The following is a 23,652-nucleotide window of genomic DNA, read 5'->3' as shown; positions in this document are numbered from 1 at the left end:
TCGTAAGAACTGTCTAAGCTTTTCGTTTGACATGCTAGATTCCTACCTTTTTTTTTTTTTTTTTTTTGGACAGGGTCTCGCTCTGTTGCCCAGGCTGGAGTGTGGTGGCACGATCATAGCTCACTGTAGGCTCTACCACCCTAGGCTCCAGTGATCCTCCCACCACAGCCTCCCGAGTAGCTGGGACTACAGGCATGCGCCACCATGCCAGGCTAATTTGTGTATTTTTTGGAGAGATGGAGTTTTGCCATGTTGCCCAAGCTGGTAGATTTATCCTCTTGATCCTGTTTTCTACATGTTTGTGTGTGTGTGTTTTTTTTTTTTTTTTTTTTTGAGATGGAATTTCACTCTTATTGCCCAGACTGGAGTGCAATGGCATCATCCCAGCTCACTGCATCCTCCACCTCCCGGGTTCAAGCAGTTCTCCTGCCTCAGCCTCCCAAGTAGCTGGGATTACAGGCATGCACCACCACACCCAGCTAATTTTCGTATTATTAGTAGAGATGGGGTTTCACCATGTTGGTCAGGCTGGTGTCGAACTCCCAACCTCAGGTATTCCACCCTCTTCGGCCTCCCAAAGTGCTGGGATTACAGGCGTGAACCACGGCGCCCAGCCCACATGTTCATTTCTAGCTTATTAACTTTATTGTATTTATCACACTCTCCCACTTTTTAAACTACAGATTCCTTGTAGAAAAATGAATAAATGAATGAATGATTGTGAAAGAGTGAAGGAAAGTCAGTGGCAGTAACTAATGATGTTTTTAAAATTGTGTAGTAAGTGGCATAGTTATAAGATTGGGGGACTTGGGACTGGATCAGAGAAAACAGAAGGGGAACATGCCAGTGTCTTCAAATATTTGAGATACTATAGTTTAGAAGAGACAGCGGACATGATTTTTATTGCTCCTGAGAATAGAATAGGAGCCAATGAATAGACTGTCCGTTAATTGATTTGTTCATTTCCAAGTTATTTCTTATGCACCTGCTCTCTAAGGACATGTGGACGAGGTCCAGATGAGGACAAGTTTCCTGCTCTCAAATTTCTTGCATTTTAGGGAAGTGATTTTTGGCTGACTCACAAAGAACTTTCTAATGAGAAGAGTTAAATAACCACGGGATGTGTTGCCTTGTGAAGTAGGGAGCTTTCCCTCTTTGGAGGATCTGAAAAAGGGCTGAATGAATACCCTGAAAAACACTCCTCCCTCGGGAGAGAAGGTGGATTTGTTGACCTCAAGGGTTTGGCTCTGCTCTGCTTCCATGTTTGTCTTTTATTTGTAGGTTTCCATCTTAAACTGAAGGATTAGGTTGTTTCAGGGAGTTCTGGGGGTGAGGTGGGGGAAAGCAATAAAAATACCTTCACAAACCAGTTCCTTTACTCTTTGATCCAGGTGGTTCCCACGGGTCCCTTGACCCCCGATAAAGTAATCCCGGCTGCCTGCGAGGGAGGTGGAGGCAGCCGGGGTTCGTGGAGCCTGTGGTTATCTCCTTACCGAGAGCCTTATCAGCTTGCAGAGCCACCGTCAAGCTTGCTTTGACCTTTGGCAGAGACTCCACCTGTATCTCTGTCCACACACATGACAGCAGGAGGCAGACACCTGGGATGATCCTGAGACCCAACACCCAAAGCCCAGGCTTCTTTCTATGGGGGAGTCAAGCAGAGGGACCCAAGCTCATAGCCAGTGGAAGGGTGGGTTGATGAGAGGCGAGCCCTTTACCAGATGTGAGCCCAGTCATCACTCTGCATTTTCTAGGCCAAAGTCCAGGGGCTCGCTGTTGAAATTAAAGTCCTCAAAAATTATAAATTATAATTTTTATAAAGTTATAGAATTTTTAAATGAAATTTTTATAAAATTATAAATTATATATCTATATTAAATTTCCTGGAAATAACTTACAGAAAAGTTGCAAGAATAAAAACAGTACAAAGGACACCCTTATTCACTGCACTCAGTTAACGATTAACTATTTTTTCTGGACCATTTGTGAGTAAGATGCATATACCATAAGCCTTTATCCTTAAGTTCTTCAATGCATATTTCCTAGGAAATGAGATATTGTGTTGTGTAGCCAGAGTACACTTATCAGCTTCAGTAAAATTAACATTGATGAATACCTTTATGTAATCTATCATGCATGTTCCAATTTGTTTTCAGTTGACCTGATAATGTCCTTTATAGCATTGTTTCCCCTCCAGTGAGGGGTCCAGTCTGGGATCAGATTGCATTTAGTTGTCATGTCTCTTTTTGAGGCCCTTTTAACTGTACCATTATGATTGTTACCTGTCATCTTATTAGCTTATTCAAAATTGTTAGACAGAGGTATTTCTTATTCAGGGTACATTTCATTTACAATCATCCTTTCGTTCACTCGAAAATGAAGGCTAGGTTCTCTGGAGTCCAGACTCACTCCCGTTCTGTGTGAAGTGGTTTCCTGTGTATGGTGGAAGCGATGTGGGTGAGAAATTTTGGGTGTACATTTTGTACACGGTTGACTTTTCTTTATTTCACTTAAATCAAACAAAAACTGATCAGATCCTTTGAGATCATTTTCAAATTCCCCTGTTGTCAATCCGACCTATTGACCAGAAGGTCTTTTCTTCATCCTTGAGGAGGAAGAAAGGATCGTTTTGAGAATCTTCGTTTCATATCAAGACAACACCCTCTTATGAATCTAGAAACAAAAATACCTTTCTGTTTACTTAGAGCCCTTATCTCAGCACTTTCACGCATCTTATGAGAAGCAACACGCGTGATAATTAAGCGTTTCTCTGCATGCAGAGCTTTGGTTAGCTTGGTAAAGGGTATGTTCAGCAGTTCTGGTCCCTGCCCTCCAGAAAAACTTGCTTAAGATGCACCAATATGCATTATTAAATGTAATAACACATCAAGTAAAACCTATGCCTAGCACTCACAGGCTATCATACAGACTTAGAATTATCGAGATGATTTTTTCAGATGGCAGCATTTAATCACAGGGAAGCTGAATGATTTGCCAAAGTTTACTTTAAAAAACATCAGAGCTACAATACCAATGTCCAGTTCCTTTCTTTCTTAGTATAATCCCCTACGTTCAAAATACCCTTTATAGAGATTTCTAGTATCTATGCTAAGAAAAAGAGTCATGGCGAAAGAGTGGGAGAAGACACTCCTTTTTTAAAGGCTGTAGAAATCTGGTACATGGCTTCTTCGAAGAAAAAAAAATTAAATGGAAAGAAAATTGGCTTCTCATTTTCTGAGGGTGCAGTTTTATATAGGAGATATTTCACTGTGGTCTGTATTTAAGAAGCTGCGGGAACCCTAAGGCTGGTAGATGGTCAGACTGATAACATTTTCTAATGTGACTCCGGTAACTTTGATGTGGGCTTTCTTTTTGGCTGCCCTAAGTATTTATCCTTTTCACCTGATTTACTTCACCTTCACCTATTTTACCGTGCATTATGGACAAGAAAAACTTAGACTCTTAAAATGGCATATTATTTTAATATTTTCTGAGTTTCTAGTATTCTAAATTCATAATTATAACCTGAGGGATATATGCCCACAGGGCATAAAACAATCACATAGATAGTGAGTTTTGTTTTTTTTTTAATTACCTTTTCCTTGGCTACTTGAGGATTCTCTACACCCCTGCTCTCCAGTATGGGAGCCACCAGCCACCATGCACAGGGCTACTCAGCATTGAGACATGGGTAGTCTGAACTGAATGGGACTAGTCTGTATAAAATACACAGTAGAGTTCAAAGACTTGGTACATAAGAAAGAATGTAAAATATCTCATTAGTAGACTTTTTATATTGATTACATGTTTAAATGATAATATTTTGGATATGTAGGGTTAAATGAAGTGTTAAAGTTAATTTCACCTGTTACTTTTTACTTTTTTGATGTGGCTACTAGAAAACCCCAAATTCCATATGTGGTTTGCATTTGTGGCTCCCATTACATTTCTGTTGGAAAACTCAGCTCTAGAAGGAAAGAAAATACAGAAAAAAACAAAAACAAAAAACCAATTCATTCAGTGTATTTTAGAGCGAATTGCGGAAGGGAAAACTGAACAACCAATGATCCCATTTTTTTTTTCTTGGTTAGGTTTGGATTTCATTAAATCTTCTTTAATTAAATCTATTGTAAATCTGCTCCAAGTTCTCAGCTCAGATGAGAATTGAATCTTTTTGTTTAATTTAAAAATTCTAAGAAAATCCTGAACTCACTTCAAAAGCGACTTCTTTTTTGAAAGCTTTGTAAAAAGCTTTCCATTTACGTGGATTGGAGGTCTGATTAATATAGAGTTTTGAAGGGGCTAAAGAAGTGTGAAAATTATCCAGAAACTTCTGAAAGGACCTTTCTTACCTCGCAGGCATCGAGGGAGACATAAGGGCCCTTAGAAGCCGCAGATCAGCCGTAAGCGTCTGTGTTCACAGCTTCCTTCCAATAAGCAAAAACACTGGAAAAGATAAAATATTTATTCCTAGGTGTCTATAACTGAATTTATGGATGTAACTGGCTGGATATTATTGCCCATGTAAACCCATGTAACTGCACACGTAAAGCATGTTTTTATTAGTTCCTACATAAAATTTTTATGATAATGGCAAACAAAGGACCAATTTAGTTTAGCTGAGTTGGTTCTTATTACTCCAGCTTCCAATAGATAAGCAGCAGTGCAAACAGCAGGCTGGGCGCGGTGGCTCACGCCTGTAATCTCAGCACTTTGGGAGGCCGAGGTGGGTGGATTGCTTGAGGTCAGCAGTTCAAGACCAGCCTGGCCGACATGGTGAAACCCCATCTCTAGTAAAAATACAAAAAATTAGCCGGGCGTGGTGGCACATGCCTGTAATCCCAGCTACTCAGGAGGCTGAAGTGGGAGAATCACTTGAACTTGGGAGGCGGAGGTTGCAGTGAGCCTAGATCGCGCCACTGCACTCCAGCCTGGGAGACAGAGCAAGACTCCATCTCAAAACAAACAAACAACAACAACAAAAACCACAAAATCAAAAACAAACAAAAAAACACCCCATAGTGCAAACAGAAGCAGTCAACAGGGAAGAGCGAGTCAGTGCTTGCAGGGCTGGGGCTCCTGGCCTGTGGGTAAGGAGGACTGAGACTCCCCTGGGCCTGATGGGACTGCAGTAGGGTGAGGCTGGGCTGGCCTGCCCTCAGCTTGCAAGCCTGTTGTTGAGCAGCTGTTCTCCACGTTGGTAGCTGTGGAGTATATTCTAATCTAGCTTCTGAAAAGGCTTGCATAGCTACCATTGAAAGAACTCCTACTTACTGTATTTCAACTGGAGAATTACAGAGAGAAAAGGTTCAAGTGGCCTATTGTAGGTCATCTCCCACTCTGGGATTTAAACAAAGCACAAACAGAACAAAGTTCCTTTAAACCGGGTGCCTTCATCTGAGTCCCTCCTGTCTGCGGGGGTTGGCAGGCTCGCTGGATGCAGAGCCCACGCCTCTCATGCTCACTGCTGCCTTTGTATGTTTGACCCTTGGAGGTGGCGGACGATTCCCATGGTGACCTGGATTGGAGGGAAGTTTTTCTAGAATTTGAAGATAAAGCATCTTTCATAAATACTGCCTTTTCCTTCCCAATGACTAGTTAAAAATTAATAGTCTGTAAACTAGAGTGAGCGCGATCCCTGAACCCAAATTCAGGAGACAGGGTTCGACATGTCTAAATGTACGCAGGGAACAACAGCAAGAAATATTTTAAGCTGAATGAGCCTGAAAAATAAAAGACATAGGATTGTAATAGATACGTCACACTGAAGGCTGTCTTAAATGGAAATCAACTGAAAAAAAGGGCAAGTTTGGTACGCACTAGGTTTACTCTGGGCTAAGGCCGGTCTAGGACATTCATGAAATTACAACTTAGTGATTAGGGGCTATAGTGGTTTAGATTCTAGACTTTAGAAGTATTTACACATCAAAAAACTCATGGCTGCAAAGAGTTTTCCTCCTAGCATCTGACACATCTCTTCATTTTCTAAGTCTGTACTAGAGTGAATTCTAGACAGCTGGCTTGTTGTATTTATTTTTATTTTTAGAAATGGGGTCTTGCTGTATTACCCATGCTGGAGTGCAGAGGTGCAATCATAGCTCACTGCGGCCCTGAACTCCTGGGCTCAAATGATCCTCCTGCCTCAGCCTCCCCAGTAGCTGGGAGTACAGGTGTGCAGCACCATGTCTGGCTAATTTAAAAAAAAATTTTTTTAGAGATGGGGTCTTGCTATGCTGCCCAGGCTGAACTTGAGCTCCTAGGCTCAAGTGATCCTCTTGCCTCAGCCTCCCAAGTAGTTGGGACTACGGGGCCACACCACCCTGCTGAACTTGGCTAGTTGTATTGTTCTTAAAGATTTATAGAAGGAAGGAGCTTCCATAGCCTCCAACCCCACTTTTTGGATGCATTCCTTTAAGGACTAATCCAACTTGAGATTCTTTATTCTATGTATTTCCTCCGTGGGCATGTTTACTGATTCTTAAATGTGTCTTTGTATATTTCGTAAGCTATTTCTTTGCTTTCTTTCCCCCAAAGGAGTAGTTTTCATTCTTTCTGAAAAACTCTGCTTGGGCCTCCTCCCTGTTGGAAGAGCAGTTCTGGGTTATGTGTGTGCGTGCGCACATGTGTGTGTGTCCACGTGCACGTGTGTGTGTGAATGGGTGTGTGTGTGTATGTGTGTGCTTCTTTGGCCTCCTCTCAGGTTCTAGGGGGAAAAAACCTCTACCAAATCCTAAGCTAACTACAAAATGTGTACACGTTTCACTCTTGCCAACGTTGTAGACTTCTGCTGGTGTTAAGCCCTGTAGAAATGCAAATAGCACAGTTTTTAATACTTACTCCAAGGGTACCATTTATGGAAGTAAAAGTTACTCTAAAGGCAAGATTGATTTCCTGCCCTCATGGAACTGACCTTTCATAATAGATAGCTTGTTGTCCATGCTAATAAGGGCTTACTACAAGTGCAATGTATTCTCAATTTGTATCAAAAATTGTAGTTTGGGGCCACTGGCTTCTTTTCGGAGGTGGCCTGGTTGATTCTAGACTCTGGATCTGAGAAGCTGATGGTTTTGTATCATTGCCCTACACACGTGGAAACACTGCAGACCTCAAAGTTCCTTTGTTTTTAGAGCGGTGGAATCATGGTTGAGGGGACAGTGAAGGAAGAGGACACACTTAGCTGAGGTGTTGTTGCTGTTTTCTCTCAAAACGTTATTAAGGGATCATTCATTTTTGAGGCATTACAACAAGACTGTTTTTTTTTTTTTTTAAATGCAGCATAGAGTCTTTTAACTCAGGATTAGATGAATAGCTTTTCAAGCGTGTATGAAAGACAAGAATCCCAAAAGATTGGCTCTATTTTAAATAGCAGACTCCAGGGACTCAAGGTTTGTCACGAAAGGGCAGATATGGAAGAGATGAACTCCCGGGTCCAACTCTGAGAATAGAGCGCCCCAAGGGCTGGGGTCCCTGAGGTGTCGGGGAATGCGTCTCGCTGGCTCGCGTTTATTAGCTGGGGGAATCTAGTTAGATACGCTTACAATATGCCCGTTGGTATTGACTTTGCCAGACCTGACCCATATTATGAAGTTCTAACAAGTGGAAAGTATAGCCAGGCTTTGGGAGATGCTGTAGCATGCAGAATGGAAGAGAAAACCAGCATCTTAAACGAACAGAGGAGAAATTTGAGCAGAACCACCAACTGGAGAAATTAGGACACTGGCTGGAATGTTACAGCCACAGGAGGGAAAAAAAAAGCAGAATATTTACTTGGTGAAGACATAATGAGATGATACAATTCTCTGGTGTCAACTTTCACAGAAGAGCTTTGTCTCTATGCTAATGATGCAAAAAGCAGGGAAGTGATGAGAAAATTGTATAGACCTTAATAAATCCAACAACAGCAAAAAATGAATTTGGAGGTTAGTTTTGTATCTTCTGAGGTCCACGATGTTTACGTATCCCTAAATTTGAGAATTCAGGTTTAAGGAAGGACTTGGAGAATAGTCAAAACATTACCATACTTCTTAAAGCATTCTTAATGGTATTTTTACTAGTGAAATAGAAAATGAAAACATGCACGTGTAAATAAGTATTTTATTAATCCTCCAAATGCACTTGGGTAAACCAGTGTAGAAAACCATCAGATGCAAAGTCTGTCATGGGTCTGGTGACAAGATTAGGATCAGTCCTAATTAGGATTATTGAAACAGAGTTTCCCAGGAAACAACCGTGACAAGCTGTTCTTTGAATTCTGGACATGTAGGAATGATGTGAAAGTTTAGATTGTGAGCCTTATAGAGTAAGGGATCCGAAACTCCAAAGGGAATAGGCAGAAGAACAATTTCAAATATCTTCACAAGAGCAGCCCACAACTGTTTGCCCACCCGTGTGCAGGTTTGCAATTAGAGGCTTTAGAGCATTGGTTTGGATTCTTAAGCCATTTTCATTTGAGGAGAAAGATGCCGGAGAGTGTTTTTGGTTAATATTCTTATGGCAGGTCTGTGATTTTGCAAGCTAGGATGCAGAGAGGTTAATTGACTTTATTACGGTCCCACAGCTGGTCATTTGGGTAGAACCGAGCCTCTGGCTTATGGCTAATCTACAGAGACTCTTTTTCTCCCTCTCTGTATTTCTAGGATTTTCAGTCATTTCAGAGTTCTGCTGTCCTATTGGGTTTTTTTTTTTTTTTAATGCATGAATAAGTGCTGCAATTAACGGACTGTGGCATGCACTAGGTGTGTGAATCGGAATCACTCACCCCACCAATTTCAACTTCTCTGTCTTCATGTTTCTGCATGGAACGGCCTAGAATAGATCTAAGGACTTTTCCAGCTCCTTTTTGAAAAATTGCTTTCTGAATTGTGTAGGATTTGGTATTCCTGCAGTTGGTAAACAAAATACAAAGTTTGGTGTCAAGTCAAAACTGGAGCCATGTAAGCCATGGCATTACTCTGGAACAATCAGCTGACTCTGAAACAGTTCTCGTTCACCGTGCACAGTGTGGGAGGTGTTTCCCAGTTTGGTAGCGAATTTTTTTTTTTTTTTTTTTTTGAGACGGAGTCTCGCTCTGTCGCCTAGGCTGGAGTGCAGTGGCGCGATCTCGGCTTACTGCAAGCTCCGCCTCCCGAGTTTACACCATTCTCCTGCCTCAGCCTCCCGAGTAGCTGGGACTACAGGTGCCGCCACCACGCCCGGCTAATTTTTTTGTATTTTTAGTAGAGACGGGGTTTCACCATTGTTAGCCAGGATGGTCTTGGCCTCCTGACCTCATGATCCACCCATCTCAGCCTCCCAAAGTGCTGGGATTACAGGCGTGAGCCACCGCGCCCGGCCTTTTTTTTTTTTTTTTTTTTTGGCATTTTTGATATGTTTGTATGTTTTTGCACAAAGGCCACTCAAAAGTTAAGTCGGGGCATCTTTTAGAGATGTCATGGGAATATCTGTAAATGTTCCTGCTTTAGATTGGATTATGACTTTAGGAAGCACAGGGCATGTTCAGCCACATGGCCTCCGATCATCCTATGTGCAGTCTCACACGTTCCCCTCTCTGGGGAAATTGAGGCAAGGAGAGGGGAAATGACTCGCCCACAGCTTCCCATGTTGCTCCCACCAAGCCAGGCCCAGAATTAGTTCTTAACACTTAATGCAAAATTTACCACGGGCCTGATGCCTGACACACCCTTTGCTAGGCACTGGGATTACAGTGACAATTTGATTTGGTCCAGCCTGTCTCCGATTTGGGCATCTCCTTCGTGGCTGTGACGTGGGGTTGCTCAGGGTATAACACTCTGCTGGTTGCCTTGAACGTTTCCCAAGCATTAGCCAAGACTTAGGTGAAGAACTTGGACATGGAGGTGACGTAGGCCCTGGGAAGGGACCGCCTAGAGATGCATGATGATGGGCTCCACAGGCAAGAAAGACATGGCAGATTAAACATGGATGGAAAAGGCTATGATCTGTATTAGAATTAAATGCTGCAGCAGCTCCAGCTAATCTAATGTTCAGTCTCTTAATCTCATTGTCTTTCCCCTTGGCAGCATAACTAATAAACAATGGCATTCTGCAAAAGTTATATGAAGCAAGTATTCAATAGTCAAAAATTCCAAGCTCTTTTCTTCAAAGGTTAGGTCTATTTTTTATTTTATTTTATTATTTATTATTATTATTTTTTGATACAGAGTCTTGCCCTGTTGCCCAGGCTGGAGTGCAGTGGTGCGATCTCGGCTCACTGCAGCTTCTGCCTGCCGGGTTCAAGAGATTCTTCTGCCTCAGCCTCCCGAGTAGCTGGGACTACAGGTGTGCACCACCATGCATGGCTAATTTTTGTATTTTTAGTAGAGACGAGGTTTTACCATGTTGGCCAGGTTGGTCTCGAACTCCTGACCTCAAGTGATCTGCCTGCCTTGGCCTCCCAAAGTGCTGGAATGACAGGTGTGAGCCACTGTGCCCAGCCCAGGTCTATTTTTTAAATGGATAAAAGAAAGAGGATGACTCAATTTTGTGACAGGGTCTTTAAATTTGTCAGTTTGTACATTTCAGCTTCCAGTGCCCCAGAGCTCTGGTTGTAGCTGAAACTCATGCCTGGTATGGGGAAGAACCAGGGCAGGGTGGGGGGCTTTAGCCTCTGGGCTTGGTTTCTCCTCTCCTGGAACCTGTATCCTATGTTTACTTGCCCCGTGTTCCAGAGAATTCCAGCTCTGCAGCTCTGGCTGTCACATCTCACACTCAGACTGACTGAGGTGAACAATTACTGGTTTTCTCTCCCCATTTTCACCTCTTTGTGTACATTGCTTTTTGCTTTTCTCTTTTTTCTTCTTTCTCCCGTTTCTCTCTTTCTTTTTGTTCTTGTCTCGCTTTGTTCCTTGTTTGCCCTTTCTTCCCCGACTCCAGCAATTTGTCTTACTACCGCTATATTGAATTACGTATATGCCAAAACATGTTAGTTTATTCAATAAAGCTTTCTGTACCTTATTCACCATGTTAAAAATCAAGTGAAAACAAACGTTCATCCCTTAAAAAGAAACAGAACTCCAACAACCCCAACCCAACTAAATTAAGTCCATTCCTATTTTTATACATCTGTTAATGTATGAATTAATGTATTTATTAGATAAACTCTATATCCAGACACTGTCCTATGCTGGTAATATTAAGGAGAACAGACATAGTCCCTAAGGTCCTAGGGTTGACCATTTACTTGGGGAGAGAGACTGACAACAGGCAGTTACAAAGCAAGACGTGCTGTAGGCCCTGGGATTGCACTGACAGTGTCCACTGTCAGTGGAGTGCTGTGAAGAGGGTGGTGCTGATCCTTCAGTCCGGGGAACAAGCAGTCGAGACATGCTTCCTGGGGCACTGGCTCTTGGTTGACTATATGGGGGTGAGAAACAACGGTAGCCTTCCCCCAATAGAAGAGCCACCCTCAGGTGATTCTGTACATAGGAACTGGCCTAGGAGTAGCCTCTGGCCCAGCCCTGACATCAGGGTTGAGTTGATTAGGGTTGTGATTTCATCTTGACTACTCAGTCTGAGTTTGCTAAGTTGCAAATTGAAAGTGAAAACAATTACATCCAGATTCAGACCATTTGATTTTATTTTCACTTGATTGTAAACATCACAAAACACTGGATAGAGAGAGCCTATTGTGCTCAGTTATTCAAATAATCCTAATTATGATCACTTATTCAAATGATTCTCTTTTTTTTTTTTTTGAGATGGAGTTTTGCTCTTGTTGCCCAGGCTGGAGAGCAATGGCGTGATCTCGGCTCACTGCAACCTCTGCCTCCCGGGTTCAAGCTATTCTCCTGCCTCAGCCTCCCGAGTAGCTGAGATTACAGGTGTGCACCACCATGCCTGGCTAATTTTGTATTTTTAGCAGAGACGGGGTTTCTCTCTCTCTCCAACTCCTGATTTCAGGTGATCTGCCCGCCTCGGCCTCCCAAAGTGCTAGGATTACAGGCATGAGCTACCACATCCAGCCTTCAAAAGATTCTTAAATGATTAAAAAAAAAAATGATTAAAAAATTTAAATGATTAAAAAAAAAGATTCTTTTTTTTTCCTGATGTAATCTCACTCTGTCGCCTAGGCTGGAGTGCAGTGGTGCGATCTCAGCTCACTGCAACCTCCGCCTCCTGGGTTCAAGTGATTCTCCTGTCTCAGCCTCCCAAGTAGCTGGGCTTACAAGAGCGCGCTGCCACGCCCGGTTAATTTTTGTACTTTTGGTAGAGACGGAGTTTTGCCATGTTGGCCAGGCTGGTCTCAAACTCCAGACCCTAAGTGATTCCCCCACCCCGGCCTCCCAAAGTGCTGGGATTACAAGCGTGAGCCACCGCGCCCAGCCTCAAATGATTCTTTTTTTAAAATAAAATCTTTTGCTGTCAGCACATGTTCTGGAGAGGGTAGCTGTACTTGAGCTGCACATTCTCTCGATGATGTGGCCCACGGGCCTTCCCTGCCCCAGGGCTTTCCACGGGGCAGACAGAAGTGAAGCTCTTACTCCATCAGAGTTCTGCTTACTTCATAGGGTTGTTGTCAGGATTAAATGTGACAATACATATAAAGCTCTTAGAACAGAAGCCGGCTCATGGTAAGTGCTCAAAAGTGGTAATGATGGTGATGATGATGACCTATGAGGCCGCCTGTTTCACGTCTTCAGAGGCCTCTGAGGCTGAAGCTGATCTCATCATGTCAACTGGACCCCTTGTTTCATTATACACCCTGGCTGTGTCACTGAAAACGCACCCCAGAACATCACTGAGGAAGAAGTATTGAGATCCAGCACACCTGCACGGTGAATTCACATGCATGTGTGCAAATACCACAAGCTTCACGGTGGGACTGCGTCATCTGTTCTAGGAGACTCTTTAAAAAGCTTGATCTCTATCTGAAGCCGCACATGCTGGAACTAAGAAATCTAAGCGAGGAACCCCAAACAGACATGCAGTTGGCCCTTTGCTGAATCCGGCATCTGGGTCCTTCCTGGAGCAGGCAGGCGGGCGGCCCTGCCCCTTTACCTTCTGGCAACACAAAGGATGAAAGAAAACAGTTATCAGGTGCTGAGGGGCCCGATCTGAGCCCCGATAATGGGAATCCTGAAACCTGAGCGCCTCTTTTGTTTGCAGAGTGTCATCATGCAGGGCAGCGCGCTGGAGGTAGGGCTATAAATTGAGGGTGAAGGAAAGGCAGCCCTCCTAGGCCCTGCATATCGCCAGTTGTGGAATTCTCTTTTGCAAGAGGTCACTGAGTCAAATGCTGTGGATGGATAATTTTATGGCCACTAATAAAATTTATAGCCAAAGCAAGCTAAGATAATAAGGGTCATCAAACGTCCAGCCCTGGGACCTAAGAATCCCATCATGGCCTGGGGTGCTGGCTGGGGGTGCTGGACGGCACAGAGAGGAGTTTATCTGTCTGACTCAAGGCCAGCCTCAGAGTCTCAGAGTCTCAGAGGTGATTTGTGTCCACATGAGCTGCGCGGACTAGGCCAGGTCTGGGGCAGGCTTCAGCTTGGCCAGTAACTGCTGTTTCTCTGCAGACAGTATGCCAACAGCAGCACGAAAAAGCTATATCTTATTTAAATGCCTAAAAGCAAATCGTGAGCCTAAGAAAAGATCTGAACCACCTCAGCTCTGGAATACTACATTAGGGAAGGAATGCTAACTGGTCATTCACGTGTGACTTGGCAGGTATGAGGGAAGATAAAGAGGACGCAAATATTGCTCATGCAAGTATAAAGAAATCAGATGATGTTTAACCAGAGAGTTGGGTTTGTGTGGGGGCTTTCCCCTGCCCATCTCCTGCCTCTTCACTGAGCTTGGCTCCCCTCTTGAGTTTCCTTCCCATCTCAGCTCTTCCTCCCGCAGGCCTGGGGCATAGGCAAAGTGAGGTCTTGTGACTGAGGCCACCCTGCAGAACACACCTCGTAACATGTAGAGAGGCATGTCAGTCACTGGAAGACAGAAACCCTGGGTTCTTGGCCCTCTTCTCTTGACTCGGGCCTCACCATTGACGGTCCTTATGACCACACTCTCTAAAATGGCACAGCAGGTGTGTAGCCACGTGGAACAAGTTAAGAGCAAGTAACTCTCTGGTGTTGTGGGATTCTCTCTCTCTCTCTTTCTCTTATTTTTTGAGACAGGGTTTCGCTCTGTCACCCAAGCTGGAGTGTAGTGGCACAATCATAGCTCACTGTAGCCCAACCTCCCTGGCTCAAGAGATCCTCCCACCTCAGCCTCCTGAGTAGCTGGAATTACAGGTGTGCACCACCATGCCCGGCGAATTTTTGTATTTTTGGTAGAGACAGGGTGAGCTCAAGCGATCTGTCTGCCTTGGCCTCCCAAAGTGCTAGGACTACAGGCTTGAGCCACCCCACCTGGCCTTTCCTTTTTTATTGTGGTAAAATATATATAACCTAAAATTTACCATCTTCACCATTTTTAAGCCTGTAGTTCTGTGACATTGAGTATGTTCACATGGTTATGCAACCATCAGCACCATCCACCACCAAAAGAACTTTCTCATCTTCCCAAACCAAAACTCGGCCTATGTTAACAATAACTCTATGAACTTGACTATTTCAGGTACTTCAGATAAGTGGAATCATACAATATTTGCTCTTCTGTATTATTTTTAAATAAAAACTCTTTGGATGAGATAGCTCAGGGAAAATCCATTTTATTGCCCTAGTTTTTAGTACATTTTATTCAAGCAAGAACCCAGCAATAGTTAACCTGCTGCAGTGTCTACTGAGACTTCTAAACCAAAACGTGTCTTGCTGATGCCAGCTTTTGCCCTCATCACAAATTCTGCTTAGGAAAGGTTCATGACATGCCACCGCAGGCCTGACCCTGCCTGGGAAAGGCATCACCGCAGTTCTGGGTAGCCCTGGTGTGCGGGAAGGAAAGAGACATGGGTGAGAGTGAAGTCTAAATGGATCAATAGGTTTGCCTGATACCTCGGGGTCAGGAAGCACGGTAAGAAAGAGTTGAGTGGAATCGCTTAGTGAGGACTGAGGCCTGCCTGATCCAGAGGAGACACCGACAGACACATACACTGCAGAAGAGGACGCCGTCCCGAGTTAGGAGGCATCCCAGTGCTTCCCTCCTCAGTGGGTCATTTCATCTGTTTCTCTGCCTGCAAGGATGAAATAAACATAACTCATAAAACGGAGCATTTCACTTCCCTGGGGAAGTGGCATTGAAGCGAGAGGCATGTATCTGTGGTTGTCACAGCAAGAATCCTCTGTAGCTGCTTGCCCTTGGCCTGGAAGGAAGGGTCTGGTGGGGTGACAAGGTGACATCTGCTCCTTAGCGGGAGCCTGTTCTTGGAGACCCCTCTGCCAGATACATTTTTATAGTCAGCTCCAGAAGTGACTTGATGTGGGGATCCTGCAGTCAAAGCAAAGACTCGTGCATAGCAAGGGACATCATTTTTTTTCTCTCTGTCTCTGCTATGAGCAAAAGCTGAATAAGGCTTATGTGGACTCTCTCACTACATCACGATGACTGGAGTAAGGTGCCCGCTGTCTGTCGTCGTCAGCTTTCTATTTTGTGTCTCACTGCAGTAGAACCTCGGCGTGATCAACTCTACATTATTGAACTTTGATCTGGGTGTGCATTGTTTGATCTCTTCCTTTAAAGATTGACTTTCATAATTTATGTTTTATAGAATATACAGAAGTCTATTCTGGCATATTCTAAGAGCATAACAACTGACAGCATAGACACATCCTAAGACAATACTAAGGGTTTACAAATTAGCTGTGAATGGTCTTTTCCAAGATAATCGTGAGTTGATTTGTCCTTACCTGGATCAAAAATTTTTATGAAGCACCCACTGTTTACAAAACTATAAAAGCATTAGGTAACAGTGTAGGTAGCAGATAGCAATAAAAGATGTCCCAAGGCAGTGAGATATTAATTGTGTAAGAGAAAATGTTATTAAATGTTATTTTCTGGGATTTGAGGAGGGGGAGGATGTCATTAAGTGTCATTAATTAAAGACTGAGTAGGAAGCAATTGCTCTCCGTAGATGTCTCTACGCAGGAAACAGATACTGTTTGGTGTTCCCTGCTGTCTTGGCCGAGTCAGAGGGAGGTGGCTTTCTGGCTCAGTAATGCCGTTGAGGACGAATGCCCATGCCGACACACTCCAGTAGCTCTCAGAGTCCTTCCTTCAGTATGGAAGCTAAAGGTCAGCGGCTTCCAGACTGCCATTTGTGATGTGGAGGCAGCCTTAGGAAGAACCACACGTCTCTTATCTTGATTCTGTGGTCAAGATCGTAACCACATTTGGGATTCTCTCCCTCTTTGGGGATGAGGACCAAGCTCCTCATACTGAGGTGTCAGTGTAGACATTTAAATGTGGTTGAAAGACGTGTATTAAAAGTTAAAATAGAGGGAGAAGCTTTCTTTCGATGTGATCTGTGACAAGCAGACTTTCACCGCTCATTAATGGTGCATGGAGTTCTCATGGACATTGAGAATGTCACATGCACACGCACGTGCACACGTGTTAACACCTGTGCAAACACACATGTGTACCCTGTCTCTGCAGCCTAGTCCCTTTTGCTGCCACCCGTATTCATTTTACCACCACCCCGAGGGATATGATGTGCTGTTTGGAAAGTAACAGATACTCTTAAGGAGTGAAATGGTCCCCTGTAATCAAGACGGAGAGCTAAAAACAGGTTTCAATCAGAACTAAACCAAGTAAAATCTGCTGGTGAAAATTTAGTCCCCCTAAAGCTTGTGATTAGGACCACTTAGTGTGTTTTCAGCCACTGCTCTTAGACGGTGACAGTGACACATGCATGTAACCAAGATAATGAGGCCTTTCCCCAGCACTGTAGGGTTTTCTAACGTGTTAGATGGATATTTGGAGGTTTTCTCAGGAAGAATCATGTATCTTTCACAGTATTGCAAGAGAAGAAATAAATTCCTAAGAGTCTAACATGCAGATGTAAGCCATAGTCCTTTAAAAATGAGGCTTTTGGCCGGGTACAGTGGCTCATGCCTGTAATCCCGGCACTTTGGGAGGCCGAGGTGGATGGATCACAAGGTCAGGAGTTTGAGACCAGCCTGGTCAATATGGTAAACCCTGTGTCTACTAAAAAAAACAGAAAAATTAGCTGGGCATGGTGGCCTCCACCTGTAATCCCAGCTACTCGGGAGGCTGAGGCGGTAGAATCGCTTGAACCCGGAAGGCGGAAGTTGCAGTGAGCCAAAGATTGTGCCACTGCCCTCCACCCTGGGCGACAGAGCAAGACTCCATCTCAAAAATAGATAGATAGATAGATAGATAGATAGATAGATAGATAGATAGATAGATAGATAAATAACAAAAGTAAGCCTCTTGATTCAGAATTATGCAGTGAGGCTCAAATTTCAGGAGAACACCCTCTAATAGTGGACTGTAGGGAGGGCTCTGAGGGCAGTCTCGAGTTAGGAAGTGGTCCTGAAGGAGATAGTGAAGGGAGGGAAACTGAATTGAGGGCTGACACGCCACGCAGAAGCCACCTCAACTGAACAGATCACCATTCCAAACCTGGCTCCTCCTCCTACTAGCTGGTTTCCCTTGGGGAAGAAGCTCAACCTCTCTGACCCTCAGTTCCCTCTTTGGTGAAATGGTTGAATTGTCTTGGAATCCACAGGTGACAGCCTCAGGACTGCAATGAGGAATCTGTATGCATCCACTAAAGCCCGTCCTTAGCTCTGTCTTGTGGCTGCTCACCTGGCCTGGAGGCCCGAGATGGGGCGGGAGAAGGGGCAGGGTTCCTCCGGGAGCTCATCCCCACGCCCAGTAGAGTTAGCATAACATCCAGAGTGATCTTTATTATAGGTAGCAGCAAGAAGCAGGTCCCTCTTGGAAAGACTTGCTGTGAAGTGTGGAGAGTCCACTGACTAGTAGGAAAGGCCACTGCCTTGAGATGAAATTCCAAAGCCAAAAGGAGAAGTGCTGTTGAGGAGGTGAGATGCGGGAGGTCAACTCCTCAAATCAATCCTTCCAAGAATTCAGGGGAAGCCACTCCTGAGAACCGACTGGACGTGGGAAGGCCGAGGAGCGGAGGGACGGAGGTGGGAAGGCTGAAGAGCGGAGGGACGGAGGTGGGAAGGCTGAAGAATCGAGGGACGGAGGTGGGAAGGCCGAGGAGCGGAGGGACGGAGGTGGGAAGGCCGAAGAGCGGAGGGATGGAGGTGGGAAGGCCGAAGAGTGGAGGGAGTTCACAGTGAGGGCCCGAGGTGCGTGAGGCCCGTTTGTGTTGGTCTGAGCAGGGCTGAAGCCGTGGGTCCAGGGCCTCTTTCCTTCAGAAACAGTCGGAAGTGACCAAGCTTCAGCTCCTCCTCTTCCCCAGGCCTCGGCACCCAGGCCCAGTGCTGTGGGGCTCACGCATGGGACCTGAGAAGGGGAATATGGAGTCTTCCTTCTTGGCCCCACAGAGGCCTCTTTGACCTCAGGATTTGGCGAGAAACACATTTTGGAAGCTTCCTCATTTCCAAGTCACAGATAATATTTGTATACACACACACACTCTCTCTCTCTCTCTCTCATTTTAGAAAAGGGAGAGAACGTTTGTCTCTGGCTGACTACAAGTTTATCTACCTTCCTTTCAAATCTCCTGAGGACAGAGACTAAGCAAAGTTTACCTTTTGTCGTCCCCCAAGTCTGTCTGGTGCTCAGGTTATTCAGTAAACTTCAGTAACTGAGGTCAGGTGGTAGAAGGAAGGGAAAAGAAAAAAGGGAATCAGAGGCCCGTGTTTCCAGCTGAACTTCCTTACTTGACAGCTGAGTGGCTTTGGACCAATCATCGGACTCCTCTCCTCGCCTCTGTGTTCTCATCTGTGAAGTGGAAACTATAGCCAACCTGTCTACATAACTGAATGTTGTTTCCAACGAGCCTTCTATGAGGAAGGAGAGGTTTATCAGCAGCAAAGGGATAGACGCATCTGAGAGCATCCCTTAAGCTGTGAATGGCTGTTGAATTGTCACAGAATATGGATCACTGCCATTCTTTGCTTGACATAAAAACCACTCAGGGACAAACTGTCACTGTTTCAGAGAGCTTCAGAAAGAATTTGGATTGGAGTGGTTCTTTCATAGCCAGATCTCATACAGTAGGTCATTGTTTTTGTTTCTTTGATTAATAGGACAATTCAGTTACAACCGATGGTATTGTAACCCTGTAACCCTCGAGAGGGTTTGCAGAGCTAAGGAAAAGTAAATTCCTGTTAACAAGCATCTTGGTGGCAAGCAAGATGGCACCTTGGTAAGAAGTTATCCATCAAAACTCAGCACTCCAAAGACCTGCACACCAGTGTGTGTGGGAAAAACGACACTTGGTTTAACAGGGAGGCTCCTTCTCTCTCAGAATCATCTACAATGGACATGATTGTAATTGTTGAAGAAGCTACAGCTGCTTCTACTGACAGCAAGCCTAGCTCTTCTGTTTTTCAGAATTATAAAAATGCAGCTAAACAGAGATAATGGAAGTTGCTTTTGGAGAGCTATCTTGCAGACTGTCTTTGCACAAGATATTGACAAGAAATGTCTACACATTTCTTAGAGCCTCTTGAATCTTCAGCATCTACTTTTTTTTTTTTTTTTTTTTTTGCCTGACGTATACCAAGCACCCAACACGTGGCTGTTCACACAAATGAATGAACAAATGAACTAGTAGACTAACAAAGAGGCAGCTCTTGATCCCCAAACATTGTGGAGCCAAAACCCTATACTTTGACAATGATGAGGATGCGAGAAAAGACTGTCATAGTTTAAGAATCAAACAAAATAGGCCAGGTGCAGCGGCTCACGCCTGTAATCCCAGCACTTTGGGAGGCTGAGGTGGGCAGATCACCCGAGGTCGGGAGTTCCAGATTAGCCTGGCCACCATGGAGAAACCCCATCTCTACTAAAAATACAAAAAAAAAAAAAAAAAAAAAATTAGCCAGGCCCAGGGGCGCATGCCTGTAATCCCGGCTACTTGGGAGACTGAGGTAGGAGAATCGCTTGAACGTGGGAGGCGGAGGCTGCAGTGAGCCAAGATCACGCCACTGCACGCCAGCCTGGGGAAGAAGAGCAAGACTCTGTCTCAAAAAAAAAAAAAAAAAAAAAAAAAAAAAAAAGAATCAAACAAAATAGAAAAGCAATGAAATGTTTTAAAGAAATGATTCTTACTTAAAAGACTTAAGAAAATTTATGTAGATACATGTGAGCAGTAGAAAAAGAATAGCTCAGATTTATTCCACAAACATGTTTTGAGCATCTTTGTATGCCAGCCGTTGCACTGACCTTGGTATACAGTGATATACAGAGCAAACCAGCCCTAGACCTAGAGACCTGGGGCTTTTGTGTAGTGGGAGAAAATGACTTACTAATAAATGCATAATATGAACCAAAGCAGAGATGCTGAGGGAAGAGATTGAGGTGCTGTAAAAGCATCCAGCCGAGGAAGCATGGGCTGGAAGAAGGCTTCTCGGAGGAAGTGAGGCTTGAGCTTACATCTGCAGGAAAAGTAGGAGCGTTTCACATGGAGGGCAAAGGCCCCACGGCGGAAGGAGCAGGAGGTGGGTTTGAGGACCTTGCCGGAGGCTGGAGCCCTGGAGTGTGAGACTGAGGGCGAGGTAAATTAGCAGTTGCTGTAGCCAGATCATGGCCTGTTATTTCTGAAAGTCTGTAATCTCTGAAGAGGATACTAGGCATAAATACAAATGAGAACATGATCTTTTAGGTGGTGAGAGTCTATAGAGTAGGCATTTGGAGGGATGCCGTCTCCCCATTGTGGAACCAGCAGAACAAAATCTAAAGAATGCACAAAAGAAACCAAAAAAATGAGCTGTCAGGTTCTAAGGAGGGAGAGAGTGTGATGGGAAGCACTCACCGTGAAAAATAAGAACATGGACCTGCCCCCGCCCTGTCGTGATACTGGCTGTGTCTGAAACATGGGGCAGGAAAGGCAGCGTGACTAGGAAGATGTGCAATTTTAATTTTACATACTATTTGGTTTCTTTGAGAAAATATTTTCTAAGGTAAAAAATGCTAACATTTGTGAATGGTGGTAGTGGATACATGTGTATGTTTTATTGTTTGATTTTTTTTTTCTATATATCACATTTTTTAATTAGAAGGGGAAGACTTTTTTTTTTTTTTTTAAATTAGAAGAGGGGCAGTTAGAGGAAGGAGGTAGGTGCTAGAAATGGTTTAGGAGTCAGGGTGCTGCTCCTAGATACAGATTGGCTTGGGCAAATCGCTTCTCTGGTCTTCAGGTGTCTTATCTAAGGAGAAGAGTTTTGACGATGATGATGTTGGAAATCTCTTCTAGCTCTAGAACATTCTGTGATCCTAATTTTTGAAAACAGTTGATGATTGAATAGTTCTATTTATAGCCTTGGGAATTCAGTGTCTCATGCCCACTAATCCCTGATTCTTTAAAAGTAAGAGAAACAATCTTGCTTGGCACAAGACAGCCAGTAGCTCTCTAGTCAGGAAGCTCGTGCGTTGAAATTCATCTGCCTGGTGACATTTTCGAATGCTGTGAACCCACAGGTTGCTCACATCCCTTCTGGAGCAGATGTGGGAATCTGGACCCACCCAGAAAGCTGTGACTGTGTGTCAGGCATCCTGCCATTCGCCACATGCGTTCCAGCGGCTTCTTTCTGGCTTTGCAGGGCACCTGCAAGACAGTTTATGCATAAGGAATCCCTTCCCTCCAAATTTTAGATGAGAAATACAGTAACGAAAGGAAACAACCCAAGCAGACTGGCTTGTTTCACATGTCACCATGTGTCAAAAATCAGATGTATGTCTTAGATTCTTGGGGGAAAAAAAGTCCCATGAATTTGGGAGTTTTGTTTTGTCTTTGGACATGGTCCAGGAGGCATGATGCACCCCCTGGAGCTTCATCAATACTATTGAGTGGGGATGATGGTGTGCATCGCGTGTCCTCAGCTTTCCAGTTGTCTCAGCTGCACCCTCCAGGCTGGGGCCCCGTTCCGCAGGGACAGTAGCAGCCAGTGGATGGGAGCCCGCACCCCACAGCAGCAAAGGAAGACCGAGGAGAGGCTCTGCAGGCTCTCTGCTCAGTCAGCAGGAATGTCCTCTGGGCCAGCAGCTGCCTTTGCAGCCTTGTCTCCAGTTTCTCTCACTTGGGTCAAGTTTCCTTACAATGCGTTGAATGAATGAGAATAAGAAAGTGTGTGCTGGCAGAATTTCCGTTGAATAATGCCAAGGCTTTCCAAGTAAGAGCATGAATTTCAGTGGAGCAAAGTTCCCAGTCAATGGGACTCAGAGTAATGGCTATTCTGCTAATAATGAAAAGTACAAATGTTTTTACTTTTAGAGGTTCACAAATGCGCTGCTCTTAGGGCTCGCTGGCCTACTCAGTTACAAAGTGGAAACTGTTCCGGATCTTTGCTTTACTGCACTTGTATTTAGTAGGTGATTGGAAACATTTTCCACTTAGCATTTAAGGGTTTGAATAGACTGGTGACTTTTTTTGAACTAAAGTTTCCTCTTTTTTTAAAAAACTAACATTTTTCTTTTTTTTGCAAGTAGACTGAAGATTTAAAGTAACAGGTTTTCCAAATACTTAGACTCTGCCTGCATAATTATTGTATTTGCCGTGTGGTTTAGCACTTTTCCAAAGTGTGTGTGTGTGTGTGTGTGTGTGTGTGTGTGTATATATATTCTATTCAGAATATATATTCTATTCAGAATATATATTCTATTCAGAATATATATTCTATTCTATATGTTATTCAGAAATAAAAAGAATATATATATATATATTCTTTTTTTGAGACGGAGTCTTGCTCTGTCGCCCAGGCTGGAGTGTAGTGGCACCATCTTGGCTCACTGCAAGCTCTGCCTCCCGGGTTCCCGCCATTCTCCTGCCTCAGCCTCCCGAGTAGCTGGGACTACAGGCACCGCCACCACGTCCGGCTAGTGTTTTTTTTTTTTTTTTTTTAGTAGAGACGGGGTTTCACCGTGTTAGCCAGGATGGTCTCGATCTCCTGACCTTGTGATCCGCCCATCTCGGCCTCCCAAAGTGCTGGGATTACAGGCGTGAGCCACTGCGCCCGGCCCCAAAGTATATTTCTACATAAGATCCTTGTTTTGCCCCAAAGTTTGGTTCTTCACAGCTTATTATGTAGATTTAGGCAAAATGGACCCAGCTCCTTCCACTAGAACTTTCATTATAAAGGCAATCATTTCAAATAAAACAGAAGCCATTTATCTTAATGAACCAGCAGGGAAATGAAGTCTGTTTAAATGATCTCAACCCTTCAAAAAAAATTGGTAATTCATTGTGGCTATATTTATTTTTATTAGTTTCTCTGTGTTGCCTGCTTTATTAACTTTCCACAGCAAATCACCACCACCACCCCACCAAATACTGTTGTATTTTGATTCCTTATGTTCTTTATGAGCAGGCTTACTTCTCCCTTAATGAAACTATGCCTTTGCCACACTCCTCCCTTTCAGAGCATTCGGGGCTATTCCTGGTAAGAAGTCAGCATTAGTTAATGTTACTGTTCTCGTCTTGGGCTGCAAAGAGTGCATGGATAATGGTTCATGTTTTCCCCTCCAAATGGAGGGAAGACACAGACATAATTGAAACTTACAATGTCAGGGGATAATTTTATACCATTATTTTTA

The 23,652-nt window shown here is 44.0% G+C and overlaps 1 protein-coding gene and 1 long non-coding RNA gene across 8 annotated transcripts in view; one reads left to right on the top strand and one right to left on the bottom strand.

Annotated features, from left to right (window-relative positions):
* The window catches only part of LOC105474699 (kinesin family member 26B), a 568,793-nt gene that overhangs the window by 239,398 nt on the left and 305,743 nt on the right, over positions 1-23,652 (top strand). The window contains exon 1 of one of the 7 annotated variants that reach the window (XM_071069308.1): positions 17,718-18,134. The exons of 4 other annotated variants lie outside the window; for them this stretch is intronic. Coding sequence is in view for 1 of the 3 variants with exons in the window: in XM_071069298.1 (XP_070925399.1) it covers positions 18,189-18,194 (6 nt within the window). In the remaining 2 variants the exon portion in view is untranslated. Of the gene's footprint in view, positions 1-17,717; positions 18,195-23,652 lie in introns of those variants that run through there. 2 more of the 7 variants (XM_071069306.1, XM_071069298.1) reach the window with 2 other exon arrangements.
* On the bottom strand, positions 15,000-18,748 carry LOC139356215 (uncharacterized). Its single transcript, XR_011607717.1, has 3 exons — positions 18,645-18,748; positions 17,731-17,955; positions 15,000-15,133 (listed from the first exon to the last, which is right to left on the bottom strand). It is a non-coding gene; the product is annotated as an uncharacterized lncRNA (long non-coding RNA).

The sequence above is a fragment of the Macaca nemestrina genome, chromosome 1, assembly GCF_043159975.1.
Source record: "Macaca nemestrina isolate mMacNem1 chromosome 1, mMacNem.hap1, whole genome shotgun sequence".
NCBI lineage: Eukaryota > Metazoa > Chordata > Mammalia > Primates > Cercopithecidae > Macaca > Macaca nemestrina.
This window is presented reverse-complemented; position numbering and strand designations above follow the sequence as displayed.